This window comes from Nuphar pumila, chromosome 1 (assembly GCF_984573655.1).
Source record: "Nuphar pumila chromosome 1, dmNupPumi1.hap1.1, whole genome shotgun sequence".
In the NCBI taxonomy this organism is placed as follows: domain Eukaryota; kingdom Viridiplantae; phylum Streptophyta; class Magnoliopsida; order Nymphaeales; family Nymphaeaceae; genus Nuphar; species Nuphar pumila.
In genome coordinates, this window is record NC_143249.1 from 122,439,218 (window position 1) to 122,451,412 (window position 12,195).

Here is a 12,195-nt window from a genome sequence, read left to right on the forward strand (position 1 = left end):
GATGTATCTATCCACTTATATATATATATATATATTTCCTTATTTTACTCATAGGGTAGTTTAGTCATTTTCACACTTTTACGCACATTCATTTTCTTGAATGTGATTGTAATTTGCTTTTTCTTTTTTTTTTCTTTTTGTATTTTCCCAAAAGATACCTTGGGGGCCCCACTCAAATAGACGTTGGGGCACTTTCAACGGTCACAAATGTGACCGTTGGAGGGGCCCATCGTCTATGAGTGGAGCCCCTCCAAGGCTTCTTTTTGGGTTTTATAAATAGGGGTTCTCCCCTTGTAATTCTTCATGGCTTTGGGCTAAAGCCCAGTTGATTAATACAGTTTTCCTATTCTTTTATGCATTTGAGCATTTGTGAGATTTAGTGGGTTGTGCTTTTGTGCACAAGTGTTCTAGGAGTTCTTATTGTGCATGAGTGCACATGCTTTTATCATCATGAATATTACGGTCTTGATCATAGTATCTTATTGAAGATACTTTCATAGCTCCATGGTTCACAACAGTCGGCACCGCATTGCTATCAAGCTGATGGCTGTTCCCATTGCCATTACCTCCGTTATTGGTGAGGTTCTGACAAGTGACAATAAGCGTGGCGAGGGCTTCCAAGAGGAAGTCCCTCTGAGCAGTCCATCCAGAGGGCTGTCGTGTGGCCATCTACGATAAAATTAATTCGAATTAAACTTCTAAATTTTGCATAAATACAATATTTGTTCTGATGTACCTACTAGGCATCTACGTTCTGATTTTGTACAATTTATACAATGTAAGCAATTAAGAACATATATTTCATAACAACGCCTAAAACAATGAAAAATGAAACATACTCACAATGATGTCAGTTAGTTGGACAAGTTTTGAGTCCGTCTTTCCCTTTTGCTTTGATACCAACATGTAACACCTTAAATTTTGTATCCTGAAAATCGTGATTTTTTTGAAATACTTTTATAAAATTGCATCGAAAATTCAAACAGGGCGAAAACTTGGCGCGTTACTTCTCGATCACATCCATTTTCATACATGCATTTAATTTAGAGAATTAAACATTCATAAATCAAATAAATGTCCATTACATCTCCAAATTTAATAATAATAATAATCTATTTGAAAATTTAAATATGAATCAAAGTCTTGAGCATGACAAAATGCTCGCAGTTAAAAAACACTCGAAGGTTGGGAAAGGCTTGGCTCGGTCCTCATCGCAACCTCTCGCCATTGCATGTGATTTCACTCGCTACCTGAAAACATTTAAAAATCAATAGGGTCAGACAAACAATGTCTCAGTAAGTAGAGCTATTCAAAACTTATAAATTAGAACAATTAAGCAAGAATCATTTCGATCTTTCATATATTCAAATAAAATTCATTACATTAAAAGTTACATGTATGCATATCTAACAAGTCATTCAAGCAGGCATTCACGAAACTACTTTCATTCAATCATTTACTTAAATATGAATAATTAAAATACATGAACAGTTAAAACTGCATGCACTTACCATTGCAAAAGTCGACTTTATGCATGAGCCAATTATTATCCTTAATTAAATTTTTTTCTTATATGATGGATGCCATGCCTATCTAATGTACAATCAAATTAAGTTACAATTTTTATCCCTGTGGGTACAAACATAGGCAGTAGTCCTGGGTCAGGGCTATGGTGCAGGCAGTGTTTTCAATCAAAGGGTGGCTTTGGCCTGTTCAGACACCATTCACCAGTGTCGGGTGAGGAACGCCAAAAGCTAGAGAAGTTCCCACACTACCATCTTGATATATAAGACTTTATTCATGAGATTTTGTATCTTCACGCTGCAGTCTAATGTGGTGGGTTCCCCTATCTTCGTGGCCGGGGAGGAGCAACCTTTCGTGCTCAATTCAATATCTACGAAACTAGACTAGTACTACTTACCTTCTCTTAATAAGTATCGATCATTTAATTTACATGTTTAAACTTTTAAATTATTTGTTTTGCATGCAACATTCACATAACAATCTCCCTTAAGGGATTCAGTTACTTCGGGGCCTGTAGATGCATATTTGAAACATTGAGTTCAGTCTCATTGAACATGTTTCTTTCTTTTCAATTTTAAACATGTAAAAACAATTAAAGAAGTTAATTTTCTGTTACACTAGATGCATCCACTCAATCACGTCATCATCATCATGTATATGGCAGTCAAATGAAAACAAATTACAGCATGTGCAGTCCTTTAACATTCGTATTGAATTCGCAAGATGGACACTTCAGTCCAATCATGAGCGAGAGGCCACGAAGGCACACTTGTGCATTCACACACTAATCAGTTCGTGCCTTATAATTGGCCACTTAATTCCCTGCAGAAAATCTAGTTTTAACAGTCCATCAACAATATAACATTTATTCGCATGGGCACACATGAAGAGGCATAGAATTCACAAGCATTTGATAATCGAGACTTAAACCGGTTTCAAACTTGTAAAAACTCAGTTCTGTCCGATTGTTACAAAGGTTACACAAAATTTTACAGTCGTCGGACAGAGCTGAGATTTTTATAGTTTGCAGAGAATTTTGTCAACTTTCTGATGCCACAAACCATTTGTAAAAATTCTTTCGGACGAAGGAGATACGAACGATTTAGTGCATACCTGTACTTTTCTGTTTCGACTGTCACAGTTCAGTGCTCAATCCATGAACATAGCCCAAAATTTCACAAAAGCTATGAAATTTTGTTAGCTTTCTAACGCAACAAACCGTTTATAAAAACTTCTCCGAACGACGGAGATACGAACAATTTACTGGTTGGGTGTCATGCTAGAAATATGTATTTACGGGAAATATGCATTCGGGTGAGCCAAAACAGGCCACTCGAATTCGTATTTTCAAAATATTTTCACAAGAACATGTTAAGAAAAATTATAAAATCAAAATTACCATACTTTAAACTAATCTACCATGGATAAATCTCGTTTTCACAGCTGTTAGGTCGGAAAACAGACCCGTCTCTCCGAACCCTATTTTCTCGGAAATAGTTTCGATAATTTTTGCAACAAGATACAAAAACACATATCTTTCTATGACAAAAATAAGGAAAATCATGCTAGTCACTACACTAGATTCACATGAATATTGACTACAATTTCTAAGTAAAATTTACAAAAAAAACAATTGGATATTACATGTATTTTTAAAAAATTACAGATTTTATTTCTAACAAAATCAGTAGCATGCATACGTAGTTTTCTTTTAATTCGGAAATTCGTCCAGTAGAGGGGTGAATCTATTTCTTCTAGGGGAAATAGAAATTAACCCCATTTTATTAAGTCCAACATAAATTCTTACATGAATCCCCCTTTTAATGATAGTTTGAATCGGTTTCAAAAATTGATTTTTACAAGAAACAATTTTTAGAGGGGTTTCTTCCCAAAACCCTCTCTCTTAAATTTTCGACAAACCCCATGTATAAGGGGTGTAGTATAGGGTCTGTCCTTATGAAAAATTTGGAAGAACTCGTGCCTACGAGTTTCAGTTTGCGTGTAGAGAATAAATCCCTCTACCTCTTTTGCAAAATCGTCTTCTACGCTTGCGAAATTGAACTTCGGACACGAATCAACCGTCCAACACTTACGGTGACCGTGCCAACGAACTCCTTACGCTCCAGCAATTCAAGTGAGTGTCTTCCTTGTTGGGCCAAGAAGGGAAGCACAAGGGATACGTAGGGAGCTATGTCACAGGGACTCGGCAAACTGGGTGCCGCACCCGCGTCGACGTGATGCGGGTGCGGCACCCAGTGCGATCAACCCGACCCTGGGTGCGTTGACCGCACCCAGGACCCACGCCGGGGGGACCCCCCTTTCTGCAAAGGCAAAAACTCTAAATCAGGCTCCACAACTCATCAGCTCGACCCCTCCTCTGCACAAATTATATATATATATATATATATATATATATATATATATATATATATATATATATATATTTGCCGCACCCCCGCACCCAAGTTTTTTGAAAGTGCCGCACCCTCACACCCACACCCATGTGACACAGGCAGGGAGGAAGAGAGGAGAATCAAAGGAGAAAAGGGGGAAAAGAGAGAGAGCAATAGGGAAAATCTCAAAGAAGCAAATGGGGGTGGGGGGGCGTGAGCCCCTCCCATGTTTATATAGAGGTTAGGGTTTGAGGTCAAGGGCTGAGTTAATCTTAGCCCTTGATCTCAATCAAGGGTCATTTTTCTTTTTCTTAAAATTTTCTACCTTTCTTTTCCCTTTTTTATTTATTTTTATAAATCTTTTCCTTATTTTAGGTTAGGGTATATATGTTATGTCTAATGTGGGGCCACATGGGCGGGTCGACCCCCATGGGGTTGGACCCTTTTCCATGTTTGAATTTTCAAACTTGCTTGCTTGGCAAGCAAGTTTGACTAGTATATTTTTATTTTAATTTTTTTTCTTTCCTTTTTCCATTGTCTTTCCTATTTTTACTTTTATTCCAGCCATCCCCATCCTAGAACCATCTAGGAGGGGGTCTCTTCTTAGGAGGCTATGTTTTTAAAAAGGTAAGTTTTGACTTTTCAAAACTTGTTTTGGTTTTTGGTAATTTTCAAAATAACTTGATTTTAAGGGTATTTTTATTTTAACATTTTAAAGTTGAAATGGAGTGCCACATAGGATGTGATGGCCCACCTATGGACTCCTACACATTTATAAAATTTAGTTTAGTTACAATTTTTATTCCACTTGAATAAATTTCTAATTAATTAAATTGGTAATTTGGAATTCAATTCTTTCAAGACTAGATTTTTCGTTTAAGTGAAATGACACTATATGCAACTTAAATTAGATTCAAATATAGGTAATTGTCTCTACTAAATTTTTTGGATATATATATATATTAATTATTTATTATATAATTTTCTTTTCTAGAAAATCTCAAATTTCTCAGAAATAATTTTTTGAAACAGAGAATTTTACCAGGGTCGATAGGACCCTTGGGCGTGTGAGTGTATTTTATACATTTAATTTTTTTTCTAAGTTCTCCATACCCTATAGCATAACACTTAGTTCAAATTATTATTTTTTTATTTATCACACATAAAGGAAATTGCGATTTTTTTTGAAATTTTTTTGAAGACGGTGATTATATAATTTTTTGATGCCGTAATATCTTGTTCACTATTATGTAGTTTATGATTACTGAACTGTACACTCATGAAACCTAATTTGCTTTTCGTTGGGTATGTAATAGTACATGTTGGTCTTTAATATAATCCCTTTAGTCTGTGCCTAATAGTGTCTTTGCATCCATGAATGTGTGCCTACACACACATGTTCATGTGTGTGTTGCGCCTGCATGCAATGGCTCCACAATTTGCTTGCAGTAAGGAAGAATTACTCTTGATAAAATAAGCAGTCACAAATTTATTTGCAAAGATTTGTGATGTTCTTTAGGCAGGTAGGTAAGTTGATTTCGTGGATTGGTTTTGGCATTCTTCCCGAATTCATGGTCACATTTGCAGCTTTGCAATTGGCTGGTGGCAACTAAAATAATCAGTTATTGAAGTATATGTTGGTTTGGGTTCCCATTCAGGGCATGTGATGGCAGATTTGCTATTTCAGTGAAGCATATTCTCTTCATTTGCTATTGATCCATATACTGCTAATTGCTAAAGAGGCAAGAGTTCAGTGCTGCAGAATATATTTTGTTTCACTGGGTACCTATAGTTGTGGAAGAGGATGATTGTCTGCTTCATTTGTTCATTTTCTTTTCTTACTTCTGCCAAATATAGGAAATAATTTAGATGAGTATTTTTCTTGTATTGGAACTGTTTTATTTTTGTAGAACATGGGAATGATAAACAATGCTATTGATATCCTTCTATAAGCATGCAATTAGATTGAATTGTTAACAATGTACTGGTAGATGGCTATACAGTACACATGCAGATGTACACAGACATTCATATAGCTATCAGGATTTTAGTTTCTGCTTTGCTCTGACTGATAACAACTATTTTTTTGGAAATGTTACCATTGCATTTTCATGGAAATATTTACTTAGTTTTGTTTGCCTTATGTTGGTTAGAATTGGTTCATCTAGAATGAAAAAATTTATTTGTAATATGCAAGAACGTAAGAAAATTTTTCGTTCTCAATTTTCAGGCTGCAAACTCAAATGTTCGCCAAAATGCACTTGTTTTACTTGTGGATTTATTCCCTCTTGAAGATCCAGATGCTACTAAAGAAGTCAAAGATAATTTACTTGATAGGCAATTCTTTTTGATGGAGAAGTTGCTTTTTGATGACTGCCCTGATGTGAGGGCTTCTGCTGTTGAGGGCTCTTGCCGTGTACTTTGTCTATATTGGGAAATTATTCCTTCTTCAACAACTACAAAGCTGTTAACAAAATTTTTTGATGATATATCACATGATATATGCAGTAATGTCAGGCTTTCATTATTGAACGGTATTTTGTACCTGCTCAGCAATCCACAGAGTCATGAAGTTTTAAAAGTATTGCTTCCAAAATTAGGTCAGATGTTGCAAGATCCTGTTCTTTTCATAAGAGTTGCTGTATGTGATCTCCTCTTGGCTATAAGAGATGTCACATCTCTTAAGTTACGCAAGGTGAGCAGTTCTTTTGCAAAAGAACAATTTTTAAATCTCCTCGTGAAACTTGTTGGTTTGGATGTGAAAGGGCATATATCATTCATCTAATACAAATTACTGTTGATTTTGTTCTAAGAAATATCCATGTAAATTTTATTTCCTAATTATTAAGTATTGCTTTTTCCAGGTTGTCGGTATGGATGCATTATTTAATTCTCTTGCCAATGATCATGCCCTTGTTGCTCAAAAGATTACAAGGTTGCTCATTCCATCTTACTTCCCTTCACAAGTTCCTATGAAACAGGCATGCGACCATTGTGCATCGCTTGTTAAAAGGTCCCCTTCTGCAGGGGCAAGGTTTTGTGAATACGCCTTCTCAGAAGGATTATGTTCGGAGTCCCTACTGGAACTTGTCAGGTTCTTTTTTACTTCAGTACTGTCATCAGGTGATACTGGTTCCGATGAGAGACAAGTTTTAATTATTTCTGCTTCCAAGCTCTGCATCAGTCTATCAAATGATTCATCTTTTAAGACAGCCTCTAATGAATTGTTTTCGGGTAGAAAGCTTAAGGATCTTCTTAAGGCTGCAGCCACTCCATGTGCTCGAACATCTGTCCTAAATATTGCCTCCATCTTTTCTCCAGCTGATGTAGCTGATGCTCTTAAACATTGTGTCTCTCTAGTGATGGAGGCTGGTGATATATCTGAAAATTCAGAGAAGCAAGCAGAAGTAAGGGCTGCTCATCAGTTAATTTTTTCTTGTGGATTGTTTGATGAAATGTTTGGGGCTCTGATAGATCAGCTGCAGCTGTCTATTGGAACCAATCTTTCAAATTTTGACTCAAGAGGGACCAAAAAGTATGCTACATATATGAAGAGAAAGAAAACAAAATCACCTGCAAAAGTCCCGTTCAGTTGGAATTCTGTTAAGGTGAAAGCGCCGAAAAAATCTAGCCAGTTTACTGAAGTTACTGTTATTGCAGCAGGTGCAGCTTGGCAGATAAAGGACCTGCTTTCTTCTAAAGATATCCGGGATGCTTTACTTGATTCTCCTCTGCTGTATTTGGCATACTCTGCTCTGAAGATTACTTCTCAAATGGCTATTGAGAGAGGCCTTCATTCTGAGCTCTTGGAGATATCAAATGTTGAAGCATACATGGCTCTCACTCTGCATATGGCTCTTGAAGATGTTAATATAACAGATGACAATGAACATAACCAGGATCATAATGGTGACTCAGATCCAACGTTGACATCCTTGGAAAAGGTAAGTGACTTGACTAATTTGCACTTCCCTCTAGCCAGGAACATGTATCTTTCAGGTGCCAGATGCTGGATCTGTTGTAGGATAATGAGTTTCTAATTAGTTAATGATCTGTTTGTAAAATGCATACCTATTCTAATTTTTTGTCAAAATATTGCACAAACTGCAATCAACATCAGTAGATAGGTTCTATGTTTTTACATCCTGGATTGATCTTTAGGCACCTGCAGCAAAGAATGAAAATATGATGAAGAAGAGAGGAAAAGAAGGTACAAGTGTTGATCATGTACACTTTCATTATAATAGGGGATTACAATATTTGGGCCCCTTACAAGCTAAAATGCATAACAGTTTACATACTAGAGCAGGTTATATCAATGTCAAACTTAGCCATATACATGCACTAGCTCATCATCGCATTCCAGCCATGTTCAGAGTGCTTAGTATTTGAAGAAGAATCCATGTAAAAGTCTCTTGTATGAAAATCGTCATCATTGCAATACAGATAGATGCACTACCTCATAGAATGACAGGAGATTGACTTCCATGTTTTGTGTCGTTGTTGGAGTCAATCACATATCATAGAGTCAAGAAAAAAAGCATTACATCTAGATTAAGTGTCAAGTCAGAATATAAAGTTATGGCACTTGGCACACCTGATGTATTAGTACTCATGTCGATTCTAAGTGAATTGGGAATCAAAGTCTCTTCCCATGATGGTTAATGTGAATCAACCATACACATTGCTAAAATCCCATTCTTTATGAACACACTAAACACATTGATACAGATAGTCACTTAATCCGAGAAAAAGATTGAGAAAGAAACTTTCAAAATGCTCTATGTGCAAATGCAAAATCAATTGGCTGATGTATTCACTAAGGCAATGAATAGAACTAGACCTGATGAACTTCTAAACAAGGTGAAAATGATTGACATTTCCATCCCAACTTGAGGGGAATCATTTGTTAAAATGTATTGTATATATACATATTCAATATATACATATTGTTAATATATATATATATATATATATATATATATATATTTCTCTATGTAAACTGAAATACCCATCAAGGGTATTTCAGTCATTTCATCATTGTAAAAAGGTGTCAGTCCACTAGGAACTGACGGCTTCCATTTTTACTTTTTTACTTTTTTTTTTATTTTTGCTTTTGTTGCTATTGTAAAAATAGCTGTTCAGCAATGGCTATAAATCTAGCCATTGGGGCTGGTCCAACAGCTAGTTGGGCCAGCCTCTTGTGTATTGGAGTGCCTATTTAAAGGCGCTCCCTCCCTTGTATTTGTCCATACTTGCTGCAAGCATATTTGAATAAGAGATTATATTTTTTACTTGTTCTTGCTCTCTTTTGAGAGATTTATGTGTTAGCCCTTAGTGGCTCATTGTATTTGGCCCATAAGTGGCTTCTGTATTTGTGGATGTGCACACTTGTAGCCCTTTTGTGGCATTGTGTTTGTGCACTTGGTATTTCATTAAAGCATTGTGAGGTTATCTTTGTCCAAATCTAGTAATGGTGAGTGAGATAGATGAGTTTTGTTGAGAATAGGTGGTTTTAAGTTTAAGCCTTCTTAGATTAGAGGTTATTTGAAATTTTAATTTAATTATGGACTTAGATGTAATTTATTCTTTTTGGCCTCTCTCTATTTAACATAGAGAGTAGCTGCCCTAATTACGTTTAACGAGTTTTCTTCTTGTGCAGCCGTCTCTCTCTCTCTTCCTTCTCTCTCTCTCTCTCTTTCTACCTAGGGTTCGATGCATCTCATCTATCCTTCAACATGGTATCAGAGCAGTCGATCGTGGGAGCGTGATCGATCGTGATCAATCTACGATTGATCTACACCAACGAAAAAAATATATTCAAATCAGGTCAGTTGTTTTTTTTCTGTGTAAGATCTGATAACAGATCTGGGATTTGACCAAGGTCATGACCCAGATCTAAGGGAGCAGATGTTTTGTTCCTGCCGTGATTTTCTGTTGCCGAGTTTTCCTGCCGTGATTTTCTGTTGCCGAGTTTTCCTGCCGTGACTTCCTGGATTTCCTGCCGTGATTTTCTGTTGCCGAGTTTTCCTGCTGTTTGGGAGAAGCAACAATCTCATTTGTCGTGATTTCCTGCCGTGAGTTCTTGCTGTTTGGGAGAAGCAACAATCTCACTTGTTGTGCTGTTGCTTGTGATTGATAAATGACTGATTTGGTTTACCGTGCCCTGAAGAACTTATATTTGTGTTGGCTGTCGAGCTATATATGTCTGGGAGCAGCAACTGTCGTGATTCATTTTCTGCGTCTGCATATTATCGTTTGTCGTGATTCCCTGGAATTTAGTTGGGTGTTTTATTTCAGTTGGTAGTTTATTTCAGAATATGGAAACAGCAAGCGTGATTCCCTGCTGTGCGAAAAAAAATTAAAATTATCATTCATGTTCGTGGGCTGCTGTTCATTACTGTCGTGGAAACTGCAGGCTTGATTCCCTGATGTGCTGAAAAAAAATTATTCTTGTTGTGGGCTGCTGGTCATTACTGTCGTGGTTTTTTTTGTGAACAACTGCTGGTTGTTGTATCAGTTGATGTGTGAGTGTAACACACTCTATTCCCTGTGTTGCTTGAAGCCTGTCCAGATTTTATCTCTGCTGAAATAGAATTATATCTTCAGTATGGCTGAAACTTCGAAATGTGATTCCAAAATGGAACATATTGGGGAGTATAAGGCATTTGCCAATCCCTTTTCGTACGGCTCTTCTGTAAGGTTGAATGAAACTAACTATGCCAGGTGGTTCAGAACTTTTATGATGTCGGTATCTAGACATCGTAGAAAACATATCTTGTTGGAAGACGAACCCACTGAAAAAGTGGGAAAATATGTTACTTGGGATGAAGATAATGACATAGTTATGTCGTGGATCATGAATAGTGTTGAACCCCCTATTGCAGATGGTTTAATTTACTATAATACAACCAAACAGATGTGGGACAATCTTCGAGATACGTACTCGGCCCCAAAATTTAAAACCCGAAATTTTACCAAAAAATTAAAAAATTTTTCTTTTTAAATATTGGCAGCGAAAAATGATTAAATATTGAGCTTGGTTTTGAAAATTTCGAGCGAGCCACAGAGGTGAAATAAGACAAAGCTATTATCAGAGTGAACCAAAATATTATTTACATCGTTTTTTGACAAAATGTACAAATTGATCAAAACTTGGGAATACAAAATATTATGAACAAAAGTCCCAAGCTGGTCCTTGGATCCTCCAGAGAGTACTAGTTCTTCGATGCTGCTCTTGCCCTGCATTCACTGACCTGTACCTGAACAAAAACCCATTAAAGGGTCAGACTTTTGACGGTCTGGTAAGTCTATACCAATTTCGGTCATTTAGAATATTAAACATATTCTGTCAATTCAGATAAAACATTTTTACTGAAAAGAAAGACATAATACAAAACATAATTGTTTGCATAATTAGGGTATATTTTCATTTCAAACTGTGATTAAAAAAAAGGTCTTTGTTTCGATAATTAACCATCAACCCTGGTACGTGGGGGAAGACCATCGCAAACAGTCGAGGCATTCCGGAGGTGTATTATTCTCAGATGTTTTGATCCTGGGTACCTGGCTGTAACAGAACCAAAGCGGGCGGTCCGTGATCGGGAGAATCACTTTTAAGGAAGAACATAAAGTAGGATGCATCGTGGGCTACTGCAATAGTTAGGGATCTAGCACTTAGGATACATGGATAGCCCCTGACCTTCGTAGACCTATGGGTGAGTGGAGACCACTAAGACGCCTCACTCCCAAAAATCAGAATAGAATCACTCGAGGTTGTATTTGTAATGAAACAAGGTACAATGAAACAATAGTGAAACAAACACAATGCCAATAAAGGGCTTTAATAAACTCACTTAAGGTTGGTCACTAATGGACCAAATACAATCTCAAAAGAGATAAAAATATCAAACACCACAAGAGGCATACAAGCCTATAAGATGGGAAAAAACTCTAGAGAAAACCCTCAAATGCTTCTAAGAGCATTCAGGAATAACAAGGGAGTGAGGCTTTATTTATAGAGCCTCACTCTAGCACATGGGAGGCAGTCCAACTCTTTAGACTGCCTTCCAACAATCATTATTATCACTCTTGGGCGGCAGTCCAACGCATATTTTGACTGTTGTGCCTTCCAACAATCATATTTTGACTGTTGTGCCTAATAATCATAATATGACTGTTGGGCAGGTTATTTATTATAATGCTAAATTACATTTTAGTCCTTAGTGGACTGTACTGTAACGAGATATTGCGGAAAGTAAGAATACACAAGGGGGTC

General features: G+C 36.7%; 1 protein-coding gene across 1 annotated transcript in view; it reads left to right on the plus strand.

The window, feature by feature from the left end:
* HEB1 (ARM repeat superfamily protein) overlaps positions 1-12,195 on the plus strand; it is a 124,877-nt gene that overhangs the window by 45,303 nt on the left and 67,379 nt on the right. Inside the window, exons 2-3 of the mRNA XM_090013410.1 lie at positions 6,148-6,612; positions 6,782-7,861. Coding sequence (XP_089869536.1) covers positions 6,148-6,612; positions 6,782-7,861 — 1,545 coding nt within the window. The remainder of the gene's footprint in view (positions 1-6,147; positions 6,613-6,781; positions 7,862-12,195) is intronic.